This window comes from Notamacropus eugenii, chromosome 2 (genome assembly GCF_028372415.1).
Source record: "Notamacropus eugenii isolate mMacEug1 chromosome 2, mMacEug1.pri_v2, whole genome shotgun sequence".
In the NCBI taxonomy this organism is placed as follows: domain Eukaryota; kingdom Metazoa; phylum Chordata; class Mammalia; order Diprotodontia; family Macropodidae; genus Notamacropus; species Notamacropus eugenii.
The window spans coordinates 524,315,832-524,339,426 of NC_092873.1; the positions used below are offsets into that span (position 1 = coordinate 524,315,832).

The following is a 23,595-nucleotide window of genomic DNA, read 5'->3' on the forward strand; positions in this document are numbered from 1 at the left end:
GGTCTCTTCTCCGGAGCAGCATGCCGGGGTGGGAGGAGAGGGAGGGGGAAAGCATGCTCATGCTGTCCGAGTGGCTGGCCCATGCTCCAGAAGGAGGCCTAGAAGATATGCACCAAAGAGCATGCTGGGAATCTATAAATCATAGGATCTCAGCTCCAAAGCTGGAAGAAACCTCAGAGGCCATGCAGTCCAGCCCCGATCTGATGGATGGTGGGCCCAAGGTCACAGAGGTAGTAAGCAAAGTCCTTTGCTTCCAGAGAGGATCTCCTTTCCATAATGTCTTTGATTCAGCAGCCAACCAGTCAACAAGCATTTATGAAATACCTACCAAGAACTGATACAAAGAAAGGCCAAAAAAAAAAGAAAGTCCCTGTTCTCATGGGAGTCACCATCCGATGGGGGTGACGATATGAAATCACTCTTGGGTGTTGGCCTTTGTTCTTGAAAATGACCAAAATGACATCGCTGTGTTAGAGTCAAGTTTCATCGTGTCCGACTGTGGCTGATCAGACCAGTATGAGTTCGGAATACACAGATTGGGCACAAATAGTCCATGTGAACATTTGGGGGGGTTTCTCAAAAGTGGCTCATCTCACAGTTTTGGTTTTTTTTTTGAGCTACTTCAATTCTGCTTTACTCATAGAGCACAGCCCCTTCTCTGATGAGGGCACGCCATGCTGAGCGGTCCTGTGCCAGTGTCTCCCATGGCACACAAGCAATTCCAAAGTTCTTAAGAGAAACCTTGAGAGTGGCCCTGAATACAAACTACAAAGACTAAGCAAGAAGAGACATGGCAAATCAGAGAGAATCAATAGAGGGAAAGCTTTGGGCTGAGAGGGGAGAACTAGATGTAGATTTCTTCTTATGGTAAATCAGACCCCTAACAGGGCCCTGAGTTGAGTGGTCACATTGCTTTTTTATGCCGGGGTCTGCACCTAGACACTGAACCCTCTGGGCCTTGCCATCTGCCCTCATACTAATCCCAGCTCTTCCACAAATCCGCGAATAAACTCTGCAACCTGGAGCAGGTCACTCCTTTCTGAGTCACTTTCTTCATCTGTAAAATGGGAATATCCAATTTGCAGTAACAACAACAGCTCCTGCTTCTAAAGGTGTTCTCCCAACAATGTGTGATCAAGCTGTACAATCCTTGTTATACCCCTTATTTTAGAGAAAGGAAATTTGCTCAGTAAAGTTAAAAGACAAAACCAGGATTCAGACCCCAACTCTCTTGATTCCCAGCATACTTTCTCTCACATCTCTCTCATTTCACAGTGACTTCCCTGACTCCCGATTCCATGTTCTACTAAGGAGTGCTGCTAACCAACATATTGGCCTTATCTGGCAATGTATGCCTCCTTCTACACTCACTGTCCACCCGCTCTTGGCCCACAGCCTGGAGGTATGTGTAGTCACCACTGACCATTGCATCAATCAGATTTCTGAAGCTTTCCAGTGTTTTCCTCTATATCGTTGCGGTCCCTGGTTAATTGGTTTTCTGGTTTGTTTCACTTCACTCTTCATCAGTTCACCAAAGTCTTCCCAAGTTTCTCTGAATTCTTTACATTCTGTATTTCTTCTGGTGCATTACTAAATACCCCAGTATGTTCACAGATTTTCCATTCATTCCCCAAAATGTGGGCACTTCTCTGTTATTACAAACAGTGCTGCTTGAAATATTTGTGTAGAAATGAGATCTTCACCTCCATCTTGGATCTCCGTGGGGTGTGTGCCCAGTAGTAGGATCCTCCAACATTCTTTCCATTACCCCATGTAAACGTTATGGCTAAAGGCCTTTCCAGTTCTAACATCCTGTGACTCTCTGAGATGTTCGGGGGGGGGGGGGGCAAGAGGCCAAGAGGATAAACATCACCAGGCTGAGGAGAAAACTCTGTGGGAGGCTAGACAACCAAATGCATCTGAATTTTCTACCCAGTGACTTGATTTACCGTCTGTTCCACTTAAGAGCTTGTGTTTTAGAACTTTTGAGCTCCTCACCCCCACAGTCTCTCCCAAAGTTGCCAAGTTTAAGTCTCCAAGTTAATGAAGGAGAGTTTGGATAAGTCAGACTCACAATAAACAAAAACATCCTTTGGGCCAGTGGTGCCAATCCCCTCCCCTTCCTCGCAGAGTTTGCCAAGACAGCTGCTAATAAGCACCGGACTTGACAGATTTGCGTTTTATCCCCTTTCCTTTAGCCTGCTCATTCTGAGAAAAGGTACAAGGTGGACCCAAGGAGCAAAGGGGATGTGGGAGCATGATTGGAGCATGGAAAAGTGAAATCCCACCTAACCCAAGATGGAGGGGATGTGGTTGTAAATACCTCCACCAAAAAGTCATGAGAGCAGAAATTCAGAACAGAAGGGCCCCAAGGAGTAGGGCCCTCTAATCCAAGGCCCTCATTTTTACAGACAAAGAACTAAGACATAGTGTGGTTAAGTAACTTGCCCAGGTGCTCACCACTCCTAAGTATCTGAGGCAAGATTTGAATCCAGGTTTTCTTGGGTTATTCCTTGGACCCCCTGCTGTCTCCACCACATCATCCCTGGCTTCAAACTCATCTCTCCTTCAATGGAATCTCATTGCCTATGTTATATTATTATAATGTATGTCTTTGTTAGCATAGCTGCTAGCCCACACATACAGTATGCTCCGTTCAAGCTTGTGGACTGATAGCTTAGTTCTTAGAGCCTGCCAAGGCACGGTAAGTCCTGGAATGTCCTTCCAAGGGCAAGAGGTTCTGATTCCGGCCAGGTGATGGAGAGAGACTCATCATCAGGTTGGCTTCAGAAGGATTTTTAAGTGACAAGTCCAGGCCTTCAGATCTCCTTCAGTTCTTTCCTTGTCCTTTGCTTCTCTAGCCCATCATGGCCAGGTTCTGGTTGACTCTAGTCACCATCTTGAGCCTGCACTGTCTTCTCTGTACTCATTGGCCACTGCCTGGATGACAGCCCTCATTGCCTCTCGCTGGAACCAGTGCATTTGATCCTAATTGGTCTCTCTGAATCTGGGCTCTCCCCCTTCCAGCCTACTCTCCTTCTCAGCTGCCAAAGGGATTTCTCTGTCAAAGTCCCTCCCAGGAACAAGAAGCCCCCTCTTATCTCTAGGACCAAATCGAGAGTCCTTGGCTTGTCATGTAGGGTCCTTCACACTCTGGCCCTAGCTGCTCTTTCATTCTTCCCTTTTATGCTCTGTACATACCAAACTGGTCCATTTGTTGGTGGCATATAGCATCCCATCTCCCTTCTCCATACCTTCATGTAGTCTCTGCCCCATCCCTAAAATGCTCTCTCTTCCCACTTCTGCTTCTTAAAATCCTGAACTTCCTTCAAGGCTCAGATCAAGGGCTGCTTCTCCCAGGAACCCTTTAGTGACTCCCTCCCAGGCATTAGTCAGTCAACAAGCACGTATGAAGCACCTACTATGTACCAGGTCTGGTGCCAAGCAATTCCCATGCATATATTTTATGTCATTTGTACCCACGTTAGTTCCTTCTCAGGAGAAAGTAAACTCCATGGTGGGGATGGTTTTGAGTTTTGCATTTCCAGAATGTGGCACATAGTAGGTCATTCATACATGCTTGTTGAATGAATGAATGCAAGCTCTACTAAGCCATGGATAGGTCACTCTCTGCATTGGTGGAGGCAAAAGGTGTTGCAGCTGAGCTAGGGATCCTTGAAGCATCGACATAATAGGGATGAGAATAAGTGCCAGAAGACCAAGTGCTGGTGGTTCTGAGCCTCCTTCCTCCCCACTCCCATTGCTTAGAATCCTAGAATTTTCTTCCTATGATGATGGGAATGAGCAGCCCTCAGGACAGCAACTTGGACCAATGTTGGTTCACCCCACCTCTGCTTAGAGGTCTGTAGGGACGGGGAACACACAACCTTCTCCCAAGCTAGCCTGTTCAGAAGGAGTTTTCTCTGGACTCCAACCAAGGTCTGCCCCCCAGGACCCTGTAGTTCCATCCATCAGAGCATCCATCATGTGGCCAAACAGAAGAGAAATCGAACCCTCCTTACAGATGAAAATCCTTTCAGTGGTCGAGGAGAGGTAGCAGTCAAGGGCCACAGTGGAGTAGGAGGCAGGGTGTCCTCTATGTTTAACACAGAACAAAGGGGAGCCCTACTGAGGCAGAAAGAAAAGAAACAAAGATGACTGGCTCAATAGAAGGGGAAGTGATGCTAAAAGAGCACAGGATTATGGTTTAGAACTTGAAGGGATTTCAAAGGTTTAGTGAAACCCTCTCCTTGGACAGTTAAGTCAACAAGTATTTATTAAGTGCCTGCTATATGCCAGGCACTGAACTAAGTGCTGGGGAGATAAAAAAAAGGCCAATTCTCACCCCACACCTGTCCCTGCCCTCAAGGATCCCACAGGGTACCACTAAGCTAGAGTAAGGACCAATTAGGGCTAATCAACAGAAGGAGGGCCCTAGCATCATGGGGGAGACAAAGGCTTCTTGCTGAAGGTAGACCTGCAGGTAGTCAGGGGAGCCAGGAGATGGGAATGAGCAGGGAGAATTTTCCAGGCACAGGGACCCAGATGAGGAAACCAAGGCTCAATCACCCAGCTTGGGAGTGGCAGGGCCAAAATTGCAATTCAAGTCCCATGACTCCAAGTTCAAAATTCGTTCCCCTCTGAACCTCAGTTACTCATCTGTAAAATGGGATTAACAGTCTTGGCAGCGCCTGCTTCAGAAGGTTGTGGTGAGGAAAGTATTTAGTAAGGTCTGAAATGCTTTAGAAATGTGAGGAATTTTTATTTTCCATTCTTGTATTTAAGTCAGTAGAAGTCCTTAAGGTCTCTTTCCATAGGATTCCGGGCTGGGGGTTGCGGTGGGATGGAGTGGTGGTTCTTTTTCTTTGGGTAGCCATGTGGTGTGGTGGAAAGAGCAATGGGCCTGGAGACAAGAGGACCTGAGTTCAAATCCTTCCCCAGACACTTACTAGATGGACTGTCTGTCTCAATTTCCTCATCTATGAAACGCGGATAATGATAACACTTACCTCCCAAGGTTGTTGTGAAGATCTTTAGTGGTGTTTAGTTCTTTTGTGACCCCATTTGGGATTTCTTGGTAAAGATACTGGAGTGCTTTGCCATTGCCTTCTCTAGCTCATTGGGATTGAGAGAAGGGGTTGTGTTTTGTTTTACCATCATAGCCTCAGTGCCTAACAGAGGCCCTTGTTTACAGTAGGTGCTTACTAAATGCTTATTGAATTATTGACTAATTGAATCTGAGTAAAAATCCCAATCCTTCCTCCACATGGCAGCCCTTCAGGTACTGGAAGATAGCTAGTATGTCCCCTCCTACTCCAATTCTAACACCCAATGAGAAGGGTGAAGAAGATGAAGAAGGGGAAGCAAACAGGGTTAAATGACTTACCCAAGGTCATACAACTAGTAAATATCTGAGGCCGGATTTGAACTCAGGTAGATGAGCCTTCCTAACTCTAAGACCAGCATCCTGTGCACTATGGCACCACCTCACTTCTCTAACTTGGGTTAGATTTGGGTTCAAAAGAATGACAAAATGTTCTAAACAATGAGAGCTGTTCAGTGTGGGAAAGGGAAGCCTTGAGAGGTAGAAAGGCACCCATCACTGGAAGAGTTCAAGAAGCAGGCAGATGGCCACTGCATCAGGTGGGAATCTGAGAAGATGGATGACCTTCACAGCCATTTCCAGCTTGAAGACCAAGATTCCATGAAATCTAGACTGGGGGTCAGGACTTTGGTGGCCTAGCACTATCACTAACTTACCTGGTAGCCTTGAGCAGGTCCATACCCAAGCTTCCCTGACTGTAGTTTCTTGATCTGTAACATGAGGGGCATTGAACTTAGCTTCTATGGCCCCTTTTCACTATAAGGCTGTGATCCTGTGTCACCAGGACATGGTCTTGGGAATCATTCCAGGACTCATCAAAAGAACTAGAGTAAGAGAGAAACTCATAGGGACATGCTAGCTATCTTTTAGGCACTGAGGCTATGATGGTGAAACAAAATGCAATCCCTACTCTCAGGAAGCTTACAGTTCACTAGAGGGAATAATACAATTGTATACAGACCAGTGTCACATGGTAAGTGTAGAGAAGAGACTCAGAGCAGTAAGATATTAGAGGACATACATATTGGCGTGGACACCCGAGGAGGAAGATGTCCTGGGCAGACATCTAGAAAGTATCAGAAATCAGGAAGGGCTTCCTGGAGGACCTTGAGGAGGGACTTGAAAGGAGTAGAAGATTCCAAGACAGACCAACATGGGGAGCGAGGTCATCAGATGTGGAGCTGAGATGAGAGAAGGCTAAGATGGGATGAGAAAGGGGAAAAAAATCAATATTTTAAAGGATTGTAGCTCTACCATTGGAGGACACCCCAGAGGCCAGCTAGTCTAAACCTTTCATTTTAGAGGAGATCAGATGTAAGCACAGAGGCAGACGTGACTTGGCCAAATCCCATGTGGACCTCTTTATTTTCTGTTTTTCAAACATGGACAACAGACTCCATTTGAGAAGCATTTGCCAAGCATCTTACTCCATAGCAGGTATTGTTAAAGGCATTAATGATACAAAGAGAGAAGCTCACATTCGATGGAGAAGTTGACATCCTGTACCAACGTATGGGCCAAAGAAATGGCTGCCTCTGCTCTGCTAAAGTCAAGGGCAAAACTCATCAGAGAATTCCCAGGAGAGAGTCTGGACAGTGAGAATCTTTCTGAATGGATGCAGAGCAAAGCCTTTTGGAAAGGGAAATAAGAATTCAGGTATGGGAAGAAGAGGTTCAAGAGGAAGGACATTAGCGGAAGGAATGGAAGTGTTTGCAAAGTGAAACATGGACACCTACAAAGGAATAAAGATAAGATCCCCTGGAAAAAGCGGTCACTCTAGCCTGAGCCCTGAACATCCAGCTCCCACCAGGATTTCCTGGTACAAATTTAAAGACCCCTGGATTTTGCCATTGGTCCTGTTGCTGCATGTTAAGGATAACCAGGAATTTCTACCCACCCTGTAGCTAAACTGTTCCATGTATGTTAACTCTTCCTATTAGAATGTGAGCTCTGTCCCAGCAATGACTGCCTGGATTTGTATTCCCAGGGCTTAGCACAGTGTGTGGGACACAGTAAGAGTTTAATAAATACTGTTTCATTCTATTTTATGAGGGACATCTAGGTAGTACAGTGGACAGAGTGCCAGACCTGAAGTCAGGAAGAACTGGGTTACTAGCTGTGTGACCCTGGGCAAGTCACTTCACCCTGTCTACCTCAGTTTCCTCATCTGTAAAATGAGCTGGAGAAAGAAATAGCAAATGATTCCAATCTCTTTGCCAAGAAAACCCCAAACGGGGTCACAAAGAGTTGAACATGAGTGACATGACTGGATAATAATATTTACTGTTATTTTTGTTCTGATTTTGAAGCCCAGCATCCTCCCAAGCTCTGCGGAAGCCTCCAGACTTCTCAGAGAAAGACACGCTGTGAAGGGATAATGGACAATAAGAAATTACACACGCGTGCCGCACAAGCTTTTCCTTCTAGGTTGGTAGAGAGGCAGGCACTGTCTCAGAATCCTCCAGGGCTGTAAGGCCCAAGCTCCTCAGAGTTCTTGTCCTGATTCTAAGCTTCCAAACAGAACAGGGCTTGACTCGAACAGCCTAGACGCAGGATCCCACCAAAAACAAGAAAAGCTATAGAACAAGCTGCCTTCTCCTTCTTCTGTTTGGCTGTGCTGAACCCCAAGGACTGAGCTGCTCACACAGACCCCAGGAGTATCTCTGGGAGAAGCCTGGAACCATCAGTTTCTTCAGCCTCTAACAAAAATCCAGATAATTTTCTCTAGCTCAGGGATTCTGTGAGCCAGTGTTTGTCAGGTACCAGGACTGTGAACCAAACTTCTGGAGAGATTATGCCTGGCTAGCCTAGGAGGAGAAATCTAGGAGAAAATCAAATACAACCTGGCCACCTAAAATTATATTAAAAAGAAATGTTCTAATCACTTAAAAACAACAAATGTTAAAATAAATTGTTACAAATACAAACAAAGTACAAATAATTGGGGCAAAACCAATTTAAAATATAAAATACATTTTAAAAAATAAAATCTTTAAAGAAATATTCTGCTTTAATACCCCTGTTTTACATGTGAGGAAACTGAAGTTCAGAGAAGCCCAGTAACAGAATATTCTAGAGTAATATTCCTTGGGTAACTCTCCTTCCATCGTCCTGACTTCTTTACTAAGATCAGAGAAAACATGACGTGGTTCTAAACCAACGGTTCAGGGAGCGCTCTAGGCCTCATCTTCTCTGTCCAGATCTTAGAGCACTTTGTCCCAAGGCCCCTGCGGGATGCCTCCATTGGCAGGAAAGTGCCCAGGCCATCCGGCTTCCCTGTGTAGGCTGCTGCATCCCTAGCTCTCTGGGCTTCCTTATCCCCCACCCTCTCCCCCTCCCCGAGTTTTGGACTTTTTGTGTTGTCTTTTCCTATCAAAATGCATGAATTGAAGGTATCTAGTACGGTGGTAAGTACTTAATGCTCAGTGAATACTTGGTCTTAGGGGATCCAAGGAGGACACAATTAGTCCCTGCCCTCAGGGACTTAAGAGTATGGTGGAAGGAACCCTGGCTTTGGAGACACGAGCCCGTGGCGGGGAGGGGGCAGTTTCATCTCAAGTATTTACCAGATCGTGACCTTGGATAAATCATGTGACTGCCAAATGAGGATGATAACATGGACACTTATCTGCTTCCTCAGGTTTTTATGAGGAAAGTGTTTTGTAAGTTGTAAGTGTTTTGTTAAGTTTTGTAAGTACAAAACACCACAAAACTGTTACGTGAGACCGCCCCCTCAAGAAATTAGGTTATATTTTGTTCGTATGTATATATGCTATATATTACAGAGAGAGAGAGAGGAGTGAGAGAGAAAGATGGTTAGAAAGAAAAGTGAGAGGAGACAGAGACAGGAGAGAGAGCAAGAAAGAGGAGGGAGAGAGGGAAGGATGGAGAGAGAAAGAGAGAAGAAGAAGAAAGAGAAGCAGAGAGAGAGAGAGAGAGAGAGAGAGAGAGAGAGAGAGAAGGATGGAGAGAGAAAAAGAGAGAAGAAAAAGAAAGAGAAGCAAGAAAGAGGAGACAGAGAGACAGAGACAAAGACAGAATGGTGCAGAGGATAGACATCTGGTCTGTGAAGTACTGAGTTCAACATCTGCCTCTTACCTGGAGCTCCGGGTTAGGAATGTCCTCTGCTGGTGAATAGTCACCTTTTTTTTTTTCTTTTTTTTTTTCCAACTAAGGGTCTTTGAGAGTTTCCTGGGCCCCTGAGAGGTGACATGTCCAGTGTCACACAGCCAGTCTATGTCAGAAGCAGGGTTTGAACCCAGATCTCCCTAAATCCAAGACTAGCTCTCCTCCCTTAGACCAGGCCAGTCCCACATGTCCCTATCTGTGGACACATTCTGTCTTTAGAATATAAACTGCTTGTTTTAGTCTTTCCTCCCCAGTGGCTCTGGAGGAGAAAGTGAGGCTCCTCTCTCACTTAGATCCAATTCACTTGTGAGTCATGGCATCACCTCCCTGATGTCTTGGTCCTCTTTGAAAATGAAGGCCAAACAGCAACAACAGCCTTGGGTGATACTTGGTCTTTGGTGGGCATTTCTTAGATGTTTGTGATTGATTAACAATCAGGTACCATTAAGCAGCTTCTTGGCCAGAATCTTGACTCAGAGGACACAATATTCCTTCCTAAAGCAGCAGACCTTGGGACAGACCTCAGAACTGACAGAGGCTTTGGGGTGGGGGGAGGTGAGGAAGTAGGGAAGGGGTTCGCAGAGGACTAGTCTCACTAAGCACTGTGAGTCGGGGGTGGGGAGATGACTTTTTTGGGGGGCCATAGCAAATCTTGAAGCCCTCAGTCTCAGGACAATGAATTTCATGCTAGGAGGGTCTAGGGGCTCTTAGGTCTCAGAGGGACCTTAGAGGTCATTGGGTCTAATTTCCTTTTACAGATAAAGAGAGATGAAATGACCTATCTAAGAATACACAGGGAATGCGTGGAAGATTCAGGATTCAAACCCAGATCCTTCTCACTCCAAATCCAGTGTTCTTTCCATTGGGCCATTGAGAAGAAAATCAGTTTCATAGCTTCAGAGAAAGAGGGGACACTAGTGTTCATCTTGTCCATTCTTCCCAAAGATACCTCCTGCCCCACCAGCATGAAGCTGATAAGTGATCCTCCAGCCTCTACTTGAAGCCGATGGAGTCAGAAGGATCCCAGTTCAAATCTTTCCTCAGGTCCTTACTAGGCATGTAACCCTGGGCAGATCACTTAATTTCTCTGTGCCTCAGTTTCCTCATATGTAAAATGGAGAGCTCAGATTCCATGGCCTCCAAGGTAGCTGGCATCTCTAAGTCTATGAACCTAATGATTCTTTGACCTCTGGTGGGGACTGAAGCAGCCCCTCCCTCTTTGGGACAGCTCTCATTATTAGAATGTAAAGCCAAAATTTGCCTCTTGTTGCTTTGACCGTTGATACTGATTATGCTTACAGCGGTCAAGAACCACTCGCTCCCATCCCCCTGAATCTTCTCTTCTCCAGGATGAACAGTTCCCATTCCTCCAACAATCTGTCCTACTTCATGAACTTAAGACCCTATTCTAGCTGCCCTCCAGCTTATCCACACCCTTGCTAAAGTGAAGGACTGAGAAATGAGCACAGGATTATAAATGTGGTCTGAGCAGGGCAGAGTACAGGGCCACCTGTACTACTTATTCAGTCAATCAGTCCAACAGTCAGCATCGACACTGAGCGCACCAGGCATTGTGCTAAGCTCGACGTTAGAAAAAGAGGCAAAAGACAGTTCTCCCCTCAAGGAGTTTACAATAGAATGGGGAGACAACATTCAAACAAAGATATACCAGGCAAGATATAGACAGCATAAACAGGAAGTAATTAACAGAGGGAAGGCACTGGAATTATGAAGAGTTGGGGAAGGCTTCGTACGGACTGTGGAATTTTATTTGAGACTTAAAGGAAGCCAGTAATGGGAGCAGCGGAGGGTGAGTATAGAGGATGCCCCCCTGAATGCAGTCCAAGATCAATAAAACAACTTCATCTCTTTGGAAGTTTTGGGAGGAAAAGATTCACATCAATTGCATGGGAAGTCCAACCCTCAGAGGAAAAGAGCCATCGCAATCAGGAAATGATTCTCCTCTAAGACCAGGCCAGATGCAGGTCTGGATCATATGACTTTTTCATAAACAAGACCAACGAGAGGCTGGGAAAATGATCACTGGGGTTCCCCCCTCCCCAAATAGAGTGGGAGATAAGGGCCCCTTCAGAGTGGAAGTATGCATTCCTGACTCCTCTCTGCAGAAGGAGATGAGATGTGTCAATAAAATCTGGTATTTATTAGTGAGATAAGGAAGTGGGGGGAGGGGGCTGGTGTTCTCAGGGTAAGACAAGAAAAGAAAGCCAGGAGCATTGCTGGCTCCCTCCAGATCCCCTGCTCGTCTGGAGCTGGCTAACCTGGCATGTGGTACTTTTCCTGTATGTGGGCAAGAATTGGGCCCCTGATGATGCTGGTTTGGGCGGGATTTCTTCTTACGGCTTTGTTGTACTAACAAATCATTCCCAGACATGGGCTTCTTAGCTATCTCTTTAAAATAATAATAATAAAATGGTTTGTGTGTAACACAATTTCTTTGGGGAAATTAATTCCAAAAAAGATACTAACCACAGGCATCTTGCTATTTTGGGGAGGGAGAAAAACATGGACTCAAGCAAAAGTCAGCTGATCCCATTATCTCAGGCAGATTTAGTGAAGACTGAGTGACCAACTTTGGTGGAAAGGGATCTGTTCATGACGCTCACGTCCTGAGGTTCTTTGTCAATATGCAGTTAGGATGAGTGTGAGTGAGTGTGTGTGTGAGTGTGTGTGTGAATGTGTGCGGGAGTGTGTGTGTATGTATCTGTGTGAGTGTGTGTGTGTGTGTGTGTGTGTGTGTGTGTGTGTGTGTAGGGGAGGAGACATAGACAAATAGCAACAGAATAAGAGTCTCAGAGAAAGAGGGTGACAGAGTCAGAGAGACAAAGAGGAGAGGAGAAGGAGGAAGAGAGAAGGGCAAGGGAGACAGGAGGTTGAGAAGAGAGACTGGAGGAGGAGATTCAGAGAGAGGGTGGAAGAAAAAAGGGGAAAGAGAGAGGAAGGGGAAAAATAGAGGTGAAGTCAGGCAGGAAGGAGAGGGGGATGGGAGATTGAGAAATAGGAAAGGAAGAGGGAGAAGAGAGGCAGAGGTAGATGAGAAGCAGGTGGAGAGAAAGAGGATGAGAGAGAGGAGAAAGAAAGATGGAGAGAGGAGAGAGGGAGGAGGAGGGAGGAAGAAAGAGGAAGACGGAACAGGAGCCGACAGACAGAAGGAAGGAAGGCCTAGACCTAGCTGCCTGACAACTTGGGGGCTGCCCCTCCAAAGCCCACCCTGGGCTTCCTCACAGTATTGCTAAGAGAGATAAAAGGAGAGCCTTTTGTTCTAACTGCAGAACCCAGGGAGCAGATCAGGAGCAGCTGTGTGCCCCCCGGACCCCTCAGGCCTGCGTTTCTGCTTCCATTGATGTGTGGCTGTCTCTGAGCCAAGGAGGGATGTGGAGGCACTAATTGCAGAGAGTTTGGAAGTTTTTGCAACTAAAAATAATGTTTTCATGTTTTATCTCCATTGGTGGCTTTTCTTTTCACATCCTGAACTCATTTTGTGCATTAGCTTCATGGACTCCCTTTCCAACACTCTCTGGTGGGCTATGCTTTCTTAGGTCTTCTTCTCGCTTTCCTAATTAAAAAGCTTAACATGGTGTAGGTAGGTGATGGATTGAGGCCACGTCTACACAGAGCCAGAAAAGTGGAAAATGGGGCATTCAGAGAGACAGTGCGATGTAGTGGGAAGGGATTCCAAGGTCCTGACTCTGCTAATGGCTCCCTGGGTCACTGTGGGCAAGACTCTCAACCTCTTGGCTGCCATTTCCAGTCTCCAAAATGATAATACTATCTCCTCAGGACTATTTGCAGGAATCCTGTGCTAATGGAGTCTGGCAGATAGTAATGTGGGCATGGGAAGATGTAAGTAGTAGCGCCAGCTCTTCTAGTTGGGGCCAAGGAACCCCAAAGTCCCTACTGCCATTATAGTCTTTGGTGAGCTGTGCAGTAGGAAGGATGGGTGGACTTGGAGTCAGGAGTCCTAGGTTCAAATCCTACCCTAGAGATTTTCGGGCTGCATGGTCATGGGCAAGTATGCAAAGTGCTTTACAAACCTTAAAGTTCTATGTAAATACTGCTAGAATTGTTATTATTGCCATTATTATATTATTATATATCATTCACTTCTCTGAATCTCAGTTTCCTTATCTGTAAAATGGGGATAATGACCTTTGCTTATCTCGCCAGGAATGTTGCAAAGAAAACCCTATGGAAATGCTCCTCTTATCGTAAAACTCCAGTCCCCAGTCACCAAATATTTATTAGACATCTATTATGTTCTAAGCTCTGGGTTATAAAGAAAGGCAAAAGACAGTCCCTGCCCTCAGGGAGCTTATAGACTTATGAGGGGGAGATGACGTACAAACAACTCTGGGCAAGTGGGCCATATACAGGATAATGAGAGAATAATCAGCAGAGAGGAGGTGCCAGAATTAAGAGACGCTGGGAAAAGCTTTCTGCAGAAGGAGGGATTTTAACTGGGACTTAAAGAAAGCCAGGAGGTGGGGATAAGGAGGGCACCACAAGGAGGCACAGATGATGCCCAATACCTCAGTCTTCTGAGTAGGTCTCCTTCCTCTCACAAGTTACAGTCCATGACTGCCCTTCCTTTGAGATGCCTGCATCTGCCAATGACCCCCAAATGTCCTAGGGAGGGCCTTTCCTTGCACTCTCTTTACACATGGAGAACCCTAATGGAATGGGAGACTGTCCACCTCTCTTGGGATGAGTCACATGACCAACTCATCATTTTTTTATTATTGGAGTCATCGTTCATTTCGTCAGTGGCTTGGCTTTCTTGGTTTCTGTCAAGACTGAGCCTCTGCCAAGAGGACATTCCCCAGTATTTCAAGCACTGGTTCCTCTATGGCCTTAGAACTGGGTCTCCTCCAATACAGTTTTCCTCTGTTTCCAGACGCTTTTCTCATCTTTGCTTCTTTTGTACTATTTGTCTTCTATTTTCTATGCTGCACGTCTGGGAATGTTATGACAGATATGTCAAATATGGTGCCTCCACTGTCCTTGATAGAGAACAGAATCTATTATAAAAATCTTCAGATCTTTCCCAATACTGAGCTGTTTGCTGCCTTCTTCCAAGCTTCATCCTTGAGTGCTTTGGGGTTATCTGGCTTAACTGAGTCTCTTGCCGATGGTAAACTTCACCATTTCTAATCATTTTATGAGATAATATTGGTCATGATATTCCACTGTGGTCCCCTGTAAGATTTTACAAGAGTTTATATTCTAAAACCATGCTGCCTTTGGTTGCCTTATCCTCTGCTTGGCAAGGAGATCAAGTGTCTGCTGGCTGATGTGGATTTGTAGATTGTTTGGGATTGATTTATATCAGTTAAACTTCCTCAGGAAACCAGCATAGCTCGCGTTGATGTCTGTTCTTTTATCCGTTTCCCATTTTTTGGCATTAGTATCTCATTTGATTATGTTAAGTTGAAGCTGTTTCATATTTTCCTATCTTCTTGCTTTTACTCTTTCTTCTAATTTGGTGCTGATTTTGAGCCTCCCTCTAACAAATCAGCAGTCTAATTAAACATAGACATCTGATTCAGTGATGATTCCTACATCAACAATCATTTCCTGTCTGATAAGAGCTATTCTACATACTTTACATAAAACTAAGAACAGCTAGCCTTTACGTAGCACTTCAGAATTTGTAAAGCACTATGCAAACACAATCTCGTTCAATCCTTACAACAGCCCTGGGAGATGGGCCAGGTCTACTAGATTTCAGGTCCAGCACTATCTCACCGTACCACCTAGGCATCTACATATACACACACATGTAATACAAGATAATGTCCAGGGGAGGCGTTAGCATCTGGGGAAGTCAGGAAAGATCCCACAGTGGGGATGGTATTTGAGTTGAGTTCCATGTAGATAAATACAATAGAAATCAAGATGAGTCATGGAAAGTGGTGTAAGGGAGTCCTCATTCTGGCAGGTCCCATAGAAGGTACTTATTAACTGTTTCCTTCCTTCTTTCTATCAAGCTGCCAAGGTTTTGAGTGTGATCCCAGGGCAGCACTTTTTCCCTGGGAAAGAGTCATTGGGATAATGTTTAAGACTGTGAGGATGGAGGGCATGACTGTAAGAAACTCACATTGTATCTCAGAGGACCACCTCAGAGGACCACCTCTGCTAGATTTGAGGAGGCTCATTGTCAGACCATTGAAAGGTCAGGGTCTTTGACCAGAGCTGCTCCTAAGGGGCATATGGGTCTCAATGAACATCACTGGGCAAAGTGTCTACTCTGACAAAATCACACACCAAAACATGAGGAGTACATGGAGGCAGTCTCCTCTTCAGTCAGGATTTTCTTCTCTCCTTATTTCTGCTTATAGCCTAGGCAGCGAGATGGTACAGTGGATAGATTGTTGAGCCCTCATTGTTGAGTCAGGAAGACCAGAGTTCAAAAACAACATTAGATATTTACTAATTGTATGACCTTAGACAACTCACTTCACTCTGCCTCAGTTTCCACATCTGTAAAATGAGAATAATAATATCACCTATCTCCCAGGTTGGTTGTGAGGGAAACAATGAGTTACCATATGTAACCTAAAGGAGCTAGAGTTGTTATTGCTTAGTCATTTTTGTGTCTGACTGTCCGTGACCCCGTTGGGATTTTCTTGGCAAAGATACTGGAGTGGTTGGCCATTTACTTCTCCAGTTCATTTTACATATGAGGAAATGGAGACAAACAGGTGTCAGTGACTTGCCCAAGGTCACACATCTAGTAAGTGTCTGCTCCTGGATTTGAACTCATGAAGATGAGTCTCACGAATTCCAAGCCTGGTGGTCTGTGCACTATGGCTCCCCCTAGCTGCTTAGGGAGCTATATAAATGTTAACTATTTTGATCACAGCCTTCATTTGAAATGCTTGGCTGGTTCTGTGCATACCCCAGTCCCCCTCCCCCTCCCAGCTCTATTTCATATAGTTTCTCCCACTATTTAAATGTAAACCCCTTGAAGGCAGGAACCGTATAGTTTGTATCTATATCTCCAGTGTCTGGCACAGTGGAAATGCTTAAGAAAAGCTCTCTCTCCCTCCCTCCCTTCTTCTCTCTCCTTCTCCTCTTTCTCTCTCTGTCTCTGTGTCTCTGTCTCTCTGTCACTCTCTGCCTCTCCTTCTTCTCTATCTGTCTCCCTCCTCTGTCTTTATTTCTCTCTCTCTGCCTTTCTGTCTCCCTCTTTTGTCTCTCTTTCTGTCTCTGTCTCTCTCTATCTCTCTGCCTCTCTCCCTTTCTTCTCTCTCTCTCTCTGTCTCTGTCTCCCTCTCAATAGGAGATGCTCTTATATAGCAACAAGAAAGTCCATAAGTAAACTTATAATTGACTGTAGTTTATATGATGTTCTGTCCTTTTGAGTGTGAAACTGCCTTTTTAAGTTAACAAAAATGTTCATGATAGGAACTGGGCTCTTTACTAATTAGAGGCAGGAGGCAGAGTGACTACAATGTTGGATCTGAAATCAGGAAGACCTGCATTCAAATCCAGCCTCGGATGTGGAATAATTACAGTTAGTATTGATACGGTCATTTCTTAATGTTGACCTTCAGTGACTTAATCTTTTGTAGTCTCAGTTTCCTTAGTTGTAAAATGAAGATAATTACAGTACTCCCTTCCAGGGTTGTTGTAAGGATAACATGGGATGATATTGGTAGAGGGCTTAGCAAACCTTAAACCTTATAAATGCTGCCCATTACTAGCACTCATTGGATAAGAAAATACATCATAACAGAGACTTTTATGATTTCAGGAATGTTTTAAAATTATTTTGCATTTCACTATCCATATTAATATTATCATTATTAGTAATAATGATAACTGATCTAAGGAGCTTTGAAGTTTGTGAAATTCTTTACATATATGATCTCAGTTCTAAAATTATTAACAAGCATATATATCTATCTATATATCTGAGCTTGTATTGGTCTGATCAGCCACAGTAGGACACACTGAAACTTGACTTTATCATGGTGATGTCATTTTAGTTCTCTTTGAGCCATATATATATACACATATATCACCTACTATGGTTAGGCACTGTGGGAAGTGTTTTTTTACTTTCTCCTCACAACATGCCATGAAGTAGGTGTTATTTTCCCAGTTTACAGTTAAAGAAAACAGAAGCACACAGGGTTAAGTGATTTGCCCAGGGTCTCACAGGTTGTAAATGTCTGAGGCCTGATTTGAATTCAGGTCTTCCTGACTCTAAGTCCAAGACAATCCAATAAATCACCTAGCAGCTGGGGCTCATCATAGTCTTGTGAGGTAGGTGCAGAAAGTATTCTTTCCATTTTATTGATGAAGAAAATCAATGACTTTCCCAAGGTCACACAGTTGCTAAGTGTCAGAGCAGGACTCACACTCAGGTCTTTCTGACTCCACAGACCAGCACTGTATCCACTGTGCCAGGGCTGCATACATTTGAAAAGCTGTAATATTTATTTGCAAGACATTCTTGGTTCAGTTTGTAGAACTTTTACATGAAGTCATTTAAGGAGATGGCTGGAGGCGTTTGGCTGAGTTCAGAGCCTGGGAGTCGGGCTCATTGCAGTAATCCTGTGGGCTCCCTGGGGTCCCCTGCACTCTTCAGGCTAGGGGTCCCTGCTCCCACTACTAGAAAGTTCTGCTGTACATGGAGTGGAAACCTGCACAGACATTAGAAGCTCATCAGTGGTCCAGTGGCCCCAGCCGATGTTTCTTGCCTTGGTGGAAACTAGCTATCTACCCTGTGCGGTCCAGTCCAGCCAAGAGGATGCTTCTCTGTTCCTCACTCGGGAAGCCCCATCCATCTCTGGGACTTGGAATTGGCCTCTCCCACCACCCACCCCTCTTCCCCCTTCCCCTCAATGTCGCCTCTCCTCCCTTCTGTCTCAGAGGCTTCCTCTCTGGCTTCAGGGCTTGTCTCAAGCACCTCTTTGTATATGAAGCCTTCCTGGATTGCCCCAACTGCTGGACCCTCCTCCTTCCCGGACCCCCTGACTGTATGTAGATGCTTTGCATGATTCTCTCCATGCCGTGGACATTTATAGAAGTTCTTGCCATCTCCCCCATTAGGATGTAAGTTCCTTGAGGGCATTCACCATTTCGCTTTTATGTTTGTAAGGTACCTAACTTATGGAGGGCACTAAATGCCTACTGATTAACTGGCAGAGCCAGGTCTAGACAGCTAGGTGGCTTGGTGGGTCTAGAGAACTCAGGAAAATCTGAATTCAAATCTGGCCTCAGACATGTACTCCTTGCATGACTCTGGGCAAGTCACTTAACTGTTGTCTGCCTCAGTTTCCCCAGCTGTAAAGTGAGTATCATAATAGCACCTACCTTCCAGGGTTGTGGTGAGAATCCAGTGAGACAATTCTACAATGCTTAGCACAGGACCTGACACATAGTAGGTGGTTTAGAAGTGCTTATTCACTTTTCTTCCACTCTCCCCCACCCCAGATCCTCTGGCTTCTAGTTCACTGTTCTCTCTACCATCCCCAGTCTACATCTTTTTTTCCCAGAATTTTTTTAGCCACCCTATAAATAAGACCCTGGTGTTAGTGGGCTGACACTTGAAAGTACCTTCCTTTGGTGTACTTAAATTCCTTGTTAATGAGCTAGGAACGGCCATAAATAGCAGAGGAATGAAATCTGTGGATGACACCAGATTGGGAGGTGTTACAGACAAGCCCAAGGCTAGCCCCAGATGGAAGCCAGGGCAGGAAGTCCTGGAAAGAGGTGCTCAAAGTGAGCCTGGAAAGACAAAGCAGCCTCGGCCAAGGCCAAAGCCAAGAGTCTTCACAGCTTCTATCTTAACAGGTCTGGTAGAAATGCCCTTGGGACACCCACCACCCTGGACACTGACCTTAGGCTGCCATGAGAGTCATGAATAACCGACTGGACCAGCCTGCAAGACTGGGTGTGAATCATGCCTCAGAGCCTCAACACTGGAGTGACCCCAGGCTCAGTGAAGGCAGAGCTCTCTGAGTCTCAGTTTTCTCATCCTAAAATACAGAATCTTTGCCTCAGCCCTAGAAGGGTCCCCAGAGACCAGTTAGTCCAACCCTCTTGTTTTGTGGAGGCCACAAGGGAGGCCAGAGGCCCTATGTCTTGCCTGGGGCCACACCAGTAATAAGTAGGACAGCTGGAATTTATAGCAGGCCTTCTGACGATGCTGTAATCCCGGATGCTTCAGATGAGGAGATGCCTGGGGTTCCTTTTTGTTTAAAAACCCCACAATCCTAAGACCCCTTCTTTCCAAGGTGACAATTAATCTAATAAATTCATCCTGCTAATTAATGGGTTGATAAAAGACAGTTCTAGTTCTTCAAAACCTTCCCATGACATGTTTAAAGTAGAACCTTTTAGAGACTATAAATAATTAATATTTGGTTAAATTGTATTGATTCTTTTACTTTTTTTTTTGAAACTGGTGCTCCAGATTTGTTCCAGGCTGGAAGGGCAGCTGCCCCTTACAGCCTCAGTGCCCTTAAGGCTCTGCACAGACCTCTGACCTGCTCTGTGTGGGGTGATTGGTCCCTTGGTAGGCAGCCTGGTGCCCTGTCCCCCCACCTCAGGGCCGTACCACCTGGAGGTGGTAAGTGACTGGTCCCTTGGTAGGCAGCCTGGTGCCCTGTCCCCCCATCTCAGGGCCGTACCACCTGGAGTGGTAGGTGATTGGTCCCTTGGTAGGCAGCCTGGTACCCTGTGCCCTCATCTCAGGGCCGTACCACCTTACCAGCTGGAGCTGGGGAGCTAGAGGGATCCATCAACCTCATCCTCTCCAGTCTGCCATCATGGTGACAGGCCCATCATATTAACTTTAATAAACAAAATGGAATGTTGGTATAAACCAGAGATATGCTGGTAAATGTTTAATGTTTAATAACCAGCTCATTGGAAAAAAACAACAAACTTTTCCCTCCCCAAGTGGCACACTTTTAAATTTAATCTGCACTAACATTTTCTCCATCACTTTATAGAGTCTAGATAATGAGCCAAACAATAAATCCAACCCTGATTCAGAGTTTGCCCATTTCTGAGGTGTAAGCTGGAGGACTCTGGAAGGCTGTACTGTAACCAGTCTTATATCAGTTCAGTGGCTCCTTATTAACTCTGAGATCAAATACAATCTCTACTATTTGGCATTTGGATCTCTGCATAACCTGCCTCTTCTTAACCTTGCTTTCCTCTTCCACCAACTCTAACAGCCAGTCATACTAGCCTAAATGTTGTTCCATCTCCCATCTCTGGGCCTTTGTACTACGTATGCTCCAACCCAGAATGCCACCTTACCTTCCTCACCTCTCTCTCTTAAAATCCTTGGAGTTTTTCAAGACTTAGCTGAAGCACCTTCTTTTGGAGGTTTCCCCCAGTCTTTTCCTCTTGGGCTGTTTCCCATCTACTTTGTATGTAATAACAAGCGTGTAAGCTCTTGAAGGACAGGGCCTGGGTTTTCCCCTTTGTATCCCTAGCTAGTATGTGATATGAAATGCTTAATCGTTGCTTGTCAAAATACATACATACATAGATGAAATATACACATATGTGTATGATATAATGTTAATATTTAAAAGTTATGATCTAATAATATTAAAAAATATAGCTCTTGTCTCTTATAAGGTTCCTGACCCCAAGGACCAAAATATCTTTCAGGAAGAACACTGGAATTGGACCTGGAGCCAAAATCCTTTCCATCTTTCCATCCCAGTTAAAAGTTTCTGAAGTGCTTTCTTCAATCCTGTGAAGTGGATAATGCAAGGTGGATTTTTTTTGTTTGTTTTTTAATGAGCATTTGGCAGTTGGGAAAACTGAGTCTCTGAGAAGCCAAATGACTTGCTCATGGCCACCAGGGGAGGGAGGTGTTGGAGGTAGCGTCCCAACCCAGGCCTCTGCAGATGATTTTAAACCCACGACCACACTGGCTGCCCTCCCTCTGCCTCTTAGAGGCTGTGTGACTGTGGGGAAATGAGAGTTTGAATCCTGTCTCAGACACTTTCTATCTTTCCATCTGTCCTCTCTGAGCCTCAGTTTCCTGGAGGAAAGCTCAGGATCCCAGGATTTTGAGAGCTGAAAAGAACATTGCGTCCAGCTCAATGCCCAGAGGGACTCACACCTACTTCACAGGTCAGTGTGGCAACGCAGGTAAAGCGCTTCGCCACCGCCTAAAGCGCTCTAAGCCGCGCTCTGCTTTTCTGGCTTTTGGATTTTCCACGCATCCCTGGAATATAAAGGGGGGGGGGTGAGGGGGGCGGGGGCGGGGCGGGCGCCGAGCCTCGCCCGGAGTTGGCCGGTCCCGGGAGCCGCCAGCGGAGGGCGCCGGTGGGCCGGCCACTCGGGCCAGCGGTGGAGGCGCGCTGGGCGCTTTGCTGAAGACTTGGAAAGTGACAAGTCGGGGAGGCTGAGAGCGAGGGAGGCAGAGGAGCAGAGCGGGCAGGGAGAGCCGCCCCCGCTGCTGCAGCCCCAGCCCCGGGAGGAAGGCGCCGCCGGCCCCCGAGTGCCCGGCCCCGGGCTCCCGAGCTGCCCAGCCCGAGCGGCGCCGGGGCTGCCAAGGCCAAGGGTGGGGGCGCCGAGAGGGCCGGCCAGATCGCCCCGGGCCAGCGCGGCCAGAGTGGGGAGAGGGGAAGGAAGGAACCCGCGGGAGCCCGGGGCAGGCGGGCAGGACAAAGGGAGCCGCGAGCCCCGAGAGGCGGCCGCCGGGACCTCGGGGCGAGCCTGGGGGACGTGCCCGGAGCGCCGCCCCAACCCAAGAGGAGGAATGCCCCGGGCCGGCTGCGGCCAGAGGCGGGGGGCGGCTGCCCGCTGGCTCCGGCCGCTCCCGCTGCTCGTCCTGCACGGCGCGATCCTGCTGGCCAGCCGAGGAGCAGCCCAAGGTAAGCGGCGGCCGCCGGCCGGACTGGGGGTGGGGTGGGGTGGGGGGGCCCGGAGGGTGGCATGGTCAGGGCGGGCAGCCTGCCGCCTCCTCCTGGCAGCCCGCCGGCCGGACCGTTTTGGAACCCGGGACACTGCCAACACGCTGCGGGCTGGAGGGTGGGAGGGGTGGGCGATCTGATGTGCGGGGCTGACTGGGAAAGCTCATCCCTTCCCTCCCCACCCCCACCCCTACACCACCAGAGAATGGCCCCCGAGTCTGCCGGGCTTGAGTGGTCCCAAAATGGGATCCCACTGAGGCTGAGGAAGGCACTGATTCGTTCCTGGGGACCCCTGCCCGAGCCCTGGCGGGCTGGGGTGGGAGCAGGGGGCTTCTTCTGGTTGAAATCAGCAGCTGTCATCAGTGGCAGGAAACGCTGATGGGATGGGGGGTGGCGGTTCAGTGTGTGTGTGTATGTGTGCGTGTGTGTGTGATTTGAGCCGGAGCCCCCTGACTTCACATTTTCCTAGCCTTTCCCACCCCTTCCCTGTAAGTGAAGTCCATGAACTGTACCGAGAAAGTGCGGGGGGTGGGGGTACGGGCAGTGGGTTTTTGTTTGGTCCCACCGTGACTTCGCGACTCCCTCAGCCCTAGCCTTAGAGCTCCAGCCCGGCCTCTTCCCTCCCTGGACCGAGCTCAGAGATAATCGTATGTGTCTGTCCCTCGCTGCCCGGGCGCCCCCGTTCTCATCTCTCATCCCTCTTCCACCCCTTAATTTTGCTTTTTTTTTTCTTCCTCCAAACTCTTCGGCCCGAGCTGGCACTGCTCCCTAGCGCCGAGACAGCGTCCCCCCGGTGTGGTGGCCTCGGGGGTTCCGGGCGGGAGAGAAAGGCAGCGGGTCATCTTTCGCATCCTTGATTTGGGGTCATCTCGAAAGACAATCGCAACTGTTAGGAAAAACTAAGAGGGGTCGGGCATGTTACCTTCCTGCGGGGAGCTTTCAATCCGGCCCGCTCTCTGTCCTGTGCTGGGGATACAATGAGAGTGAGAGAGAGGGGGAAGATTGGGGCTCCTCCGGCGGATACAACCGGCTCATTCTTTCCAGGTCGGAGGGGGGAAAAGTTGATTAAAGGCCCCTGGGGTCTGGCGCTTCACTTTTAACATGCATTCAGTATAGGGAAGCCCTCTCCCCCTCCTTCTCTCTCTCTCTCTCTCTCTCTCTGTCTCTCTCTCTCTCTCTCTCTCTCTCTCTCTGTCTCTCTCTCTCTCTCTGTCTCTGTCTCTCTCTCTCTCTCTCTCTCTCTCTGTCTCTCTCCTCTCTCTGTCTCTCTCTCTCTCTCTGTCTCTCTCTGTCTCTGTCTCTCTCTCTCTCTCTCTCTCTCTCTGTCTCTCTGTCTCTCTCTCTCTCTCTCTCTCTCTGTCTCTCTGTCTCTCTCTCTCTCTCTCTCTGTCTCTCTGTCTCTGTCTCTCTGTCTCTCTGTCTCTCTGTCTCTGTCTCTCCTGTCTCTCT

The 23,595-nt window shown here is 47.0% G+C and overlaps 1 protein-coding gene across 1 annotated transcript in view; it reads left to right on the forward strand.

Annotated features, from left to right (window-relative positions):
* The first annotated feature begins 21,597 nt into the window (after positions 1-21,597).
* ROR1 (receptor tyrosine kinase like orphan receptor 1) overlaps positions 21,598-23,595 on the forward strand; it is a 363,189-nt gene continuing 361,191 nt past the window's right edge. Inside the window, exon 1 of the mRNA XM_072649728.1 lies at positions 21,598-22,107. Within this exon, the coding sequence (XP_072505829.1) occupies positions 21,993-22,107 (115 nt within the window). The 5' untranslated portion in view covers positions 21,598-21,992. The remainder of the gene's footprint in view (positions 22,108-23,595) is intronic.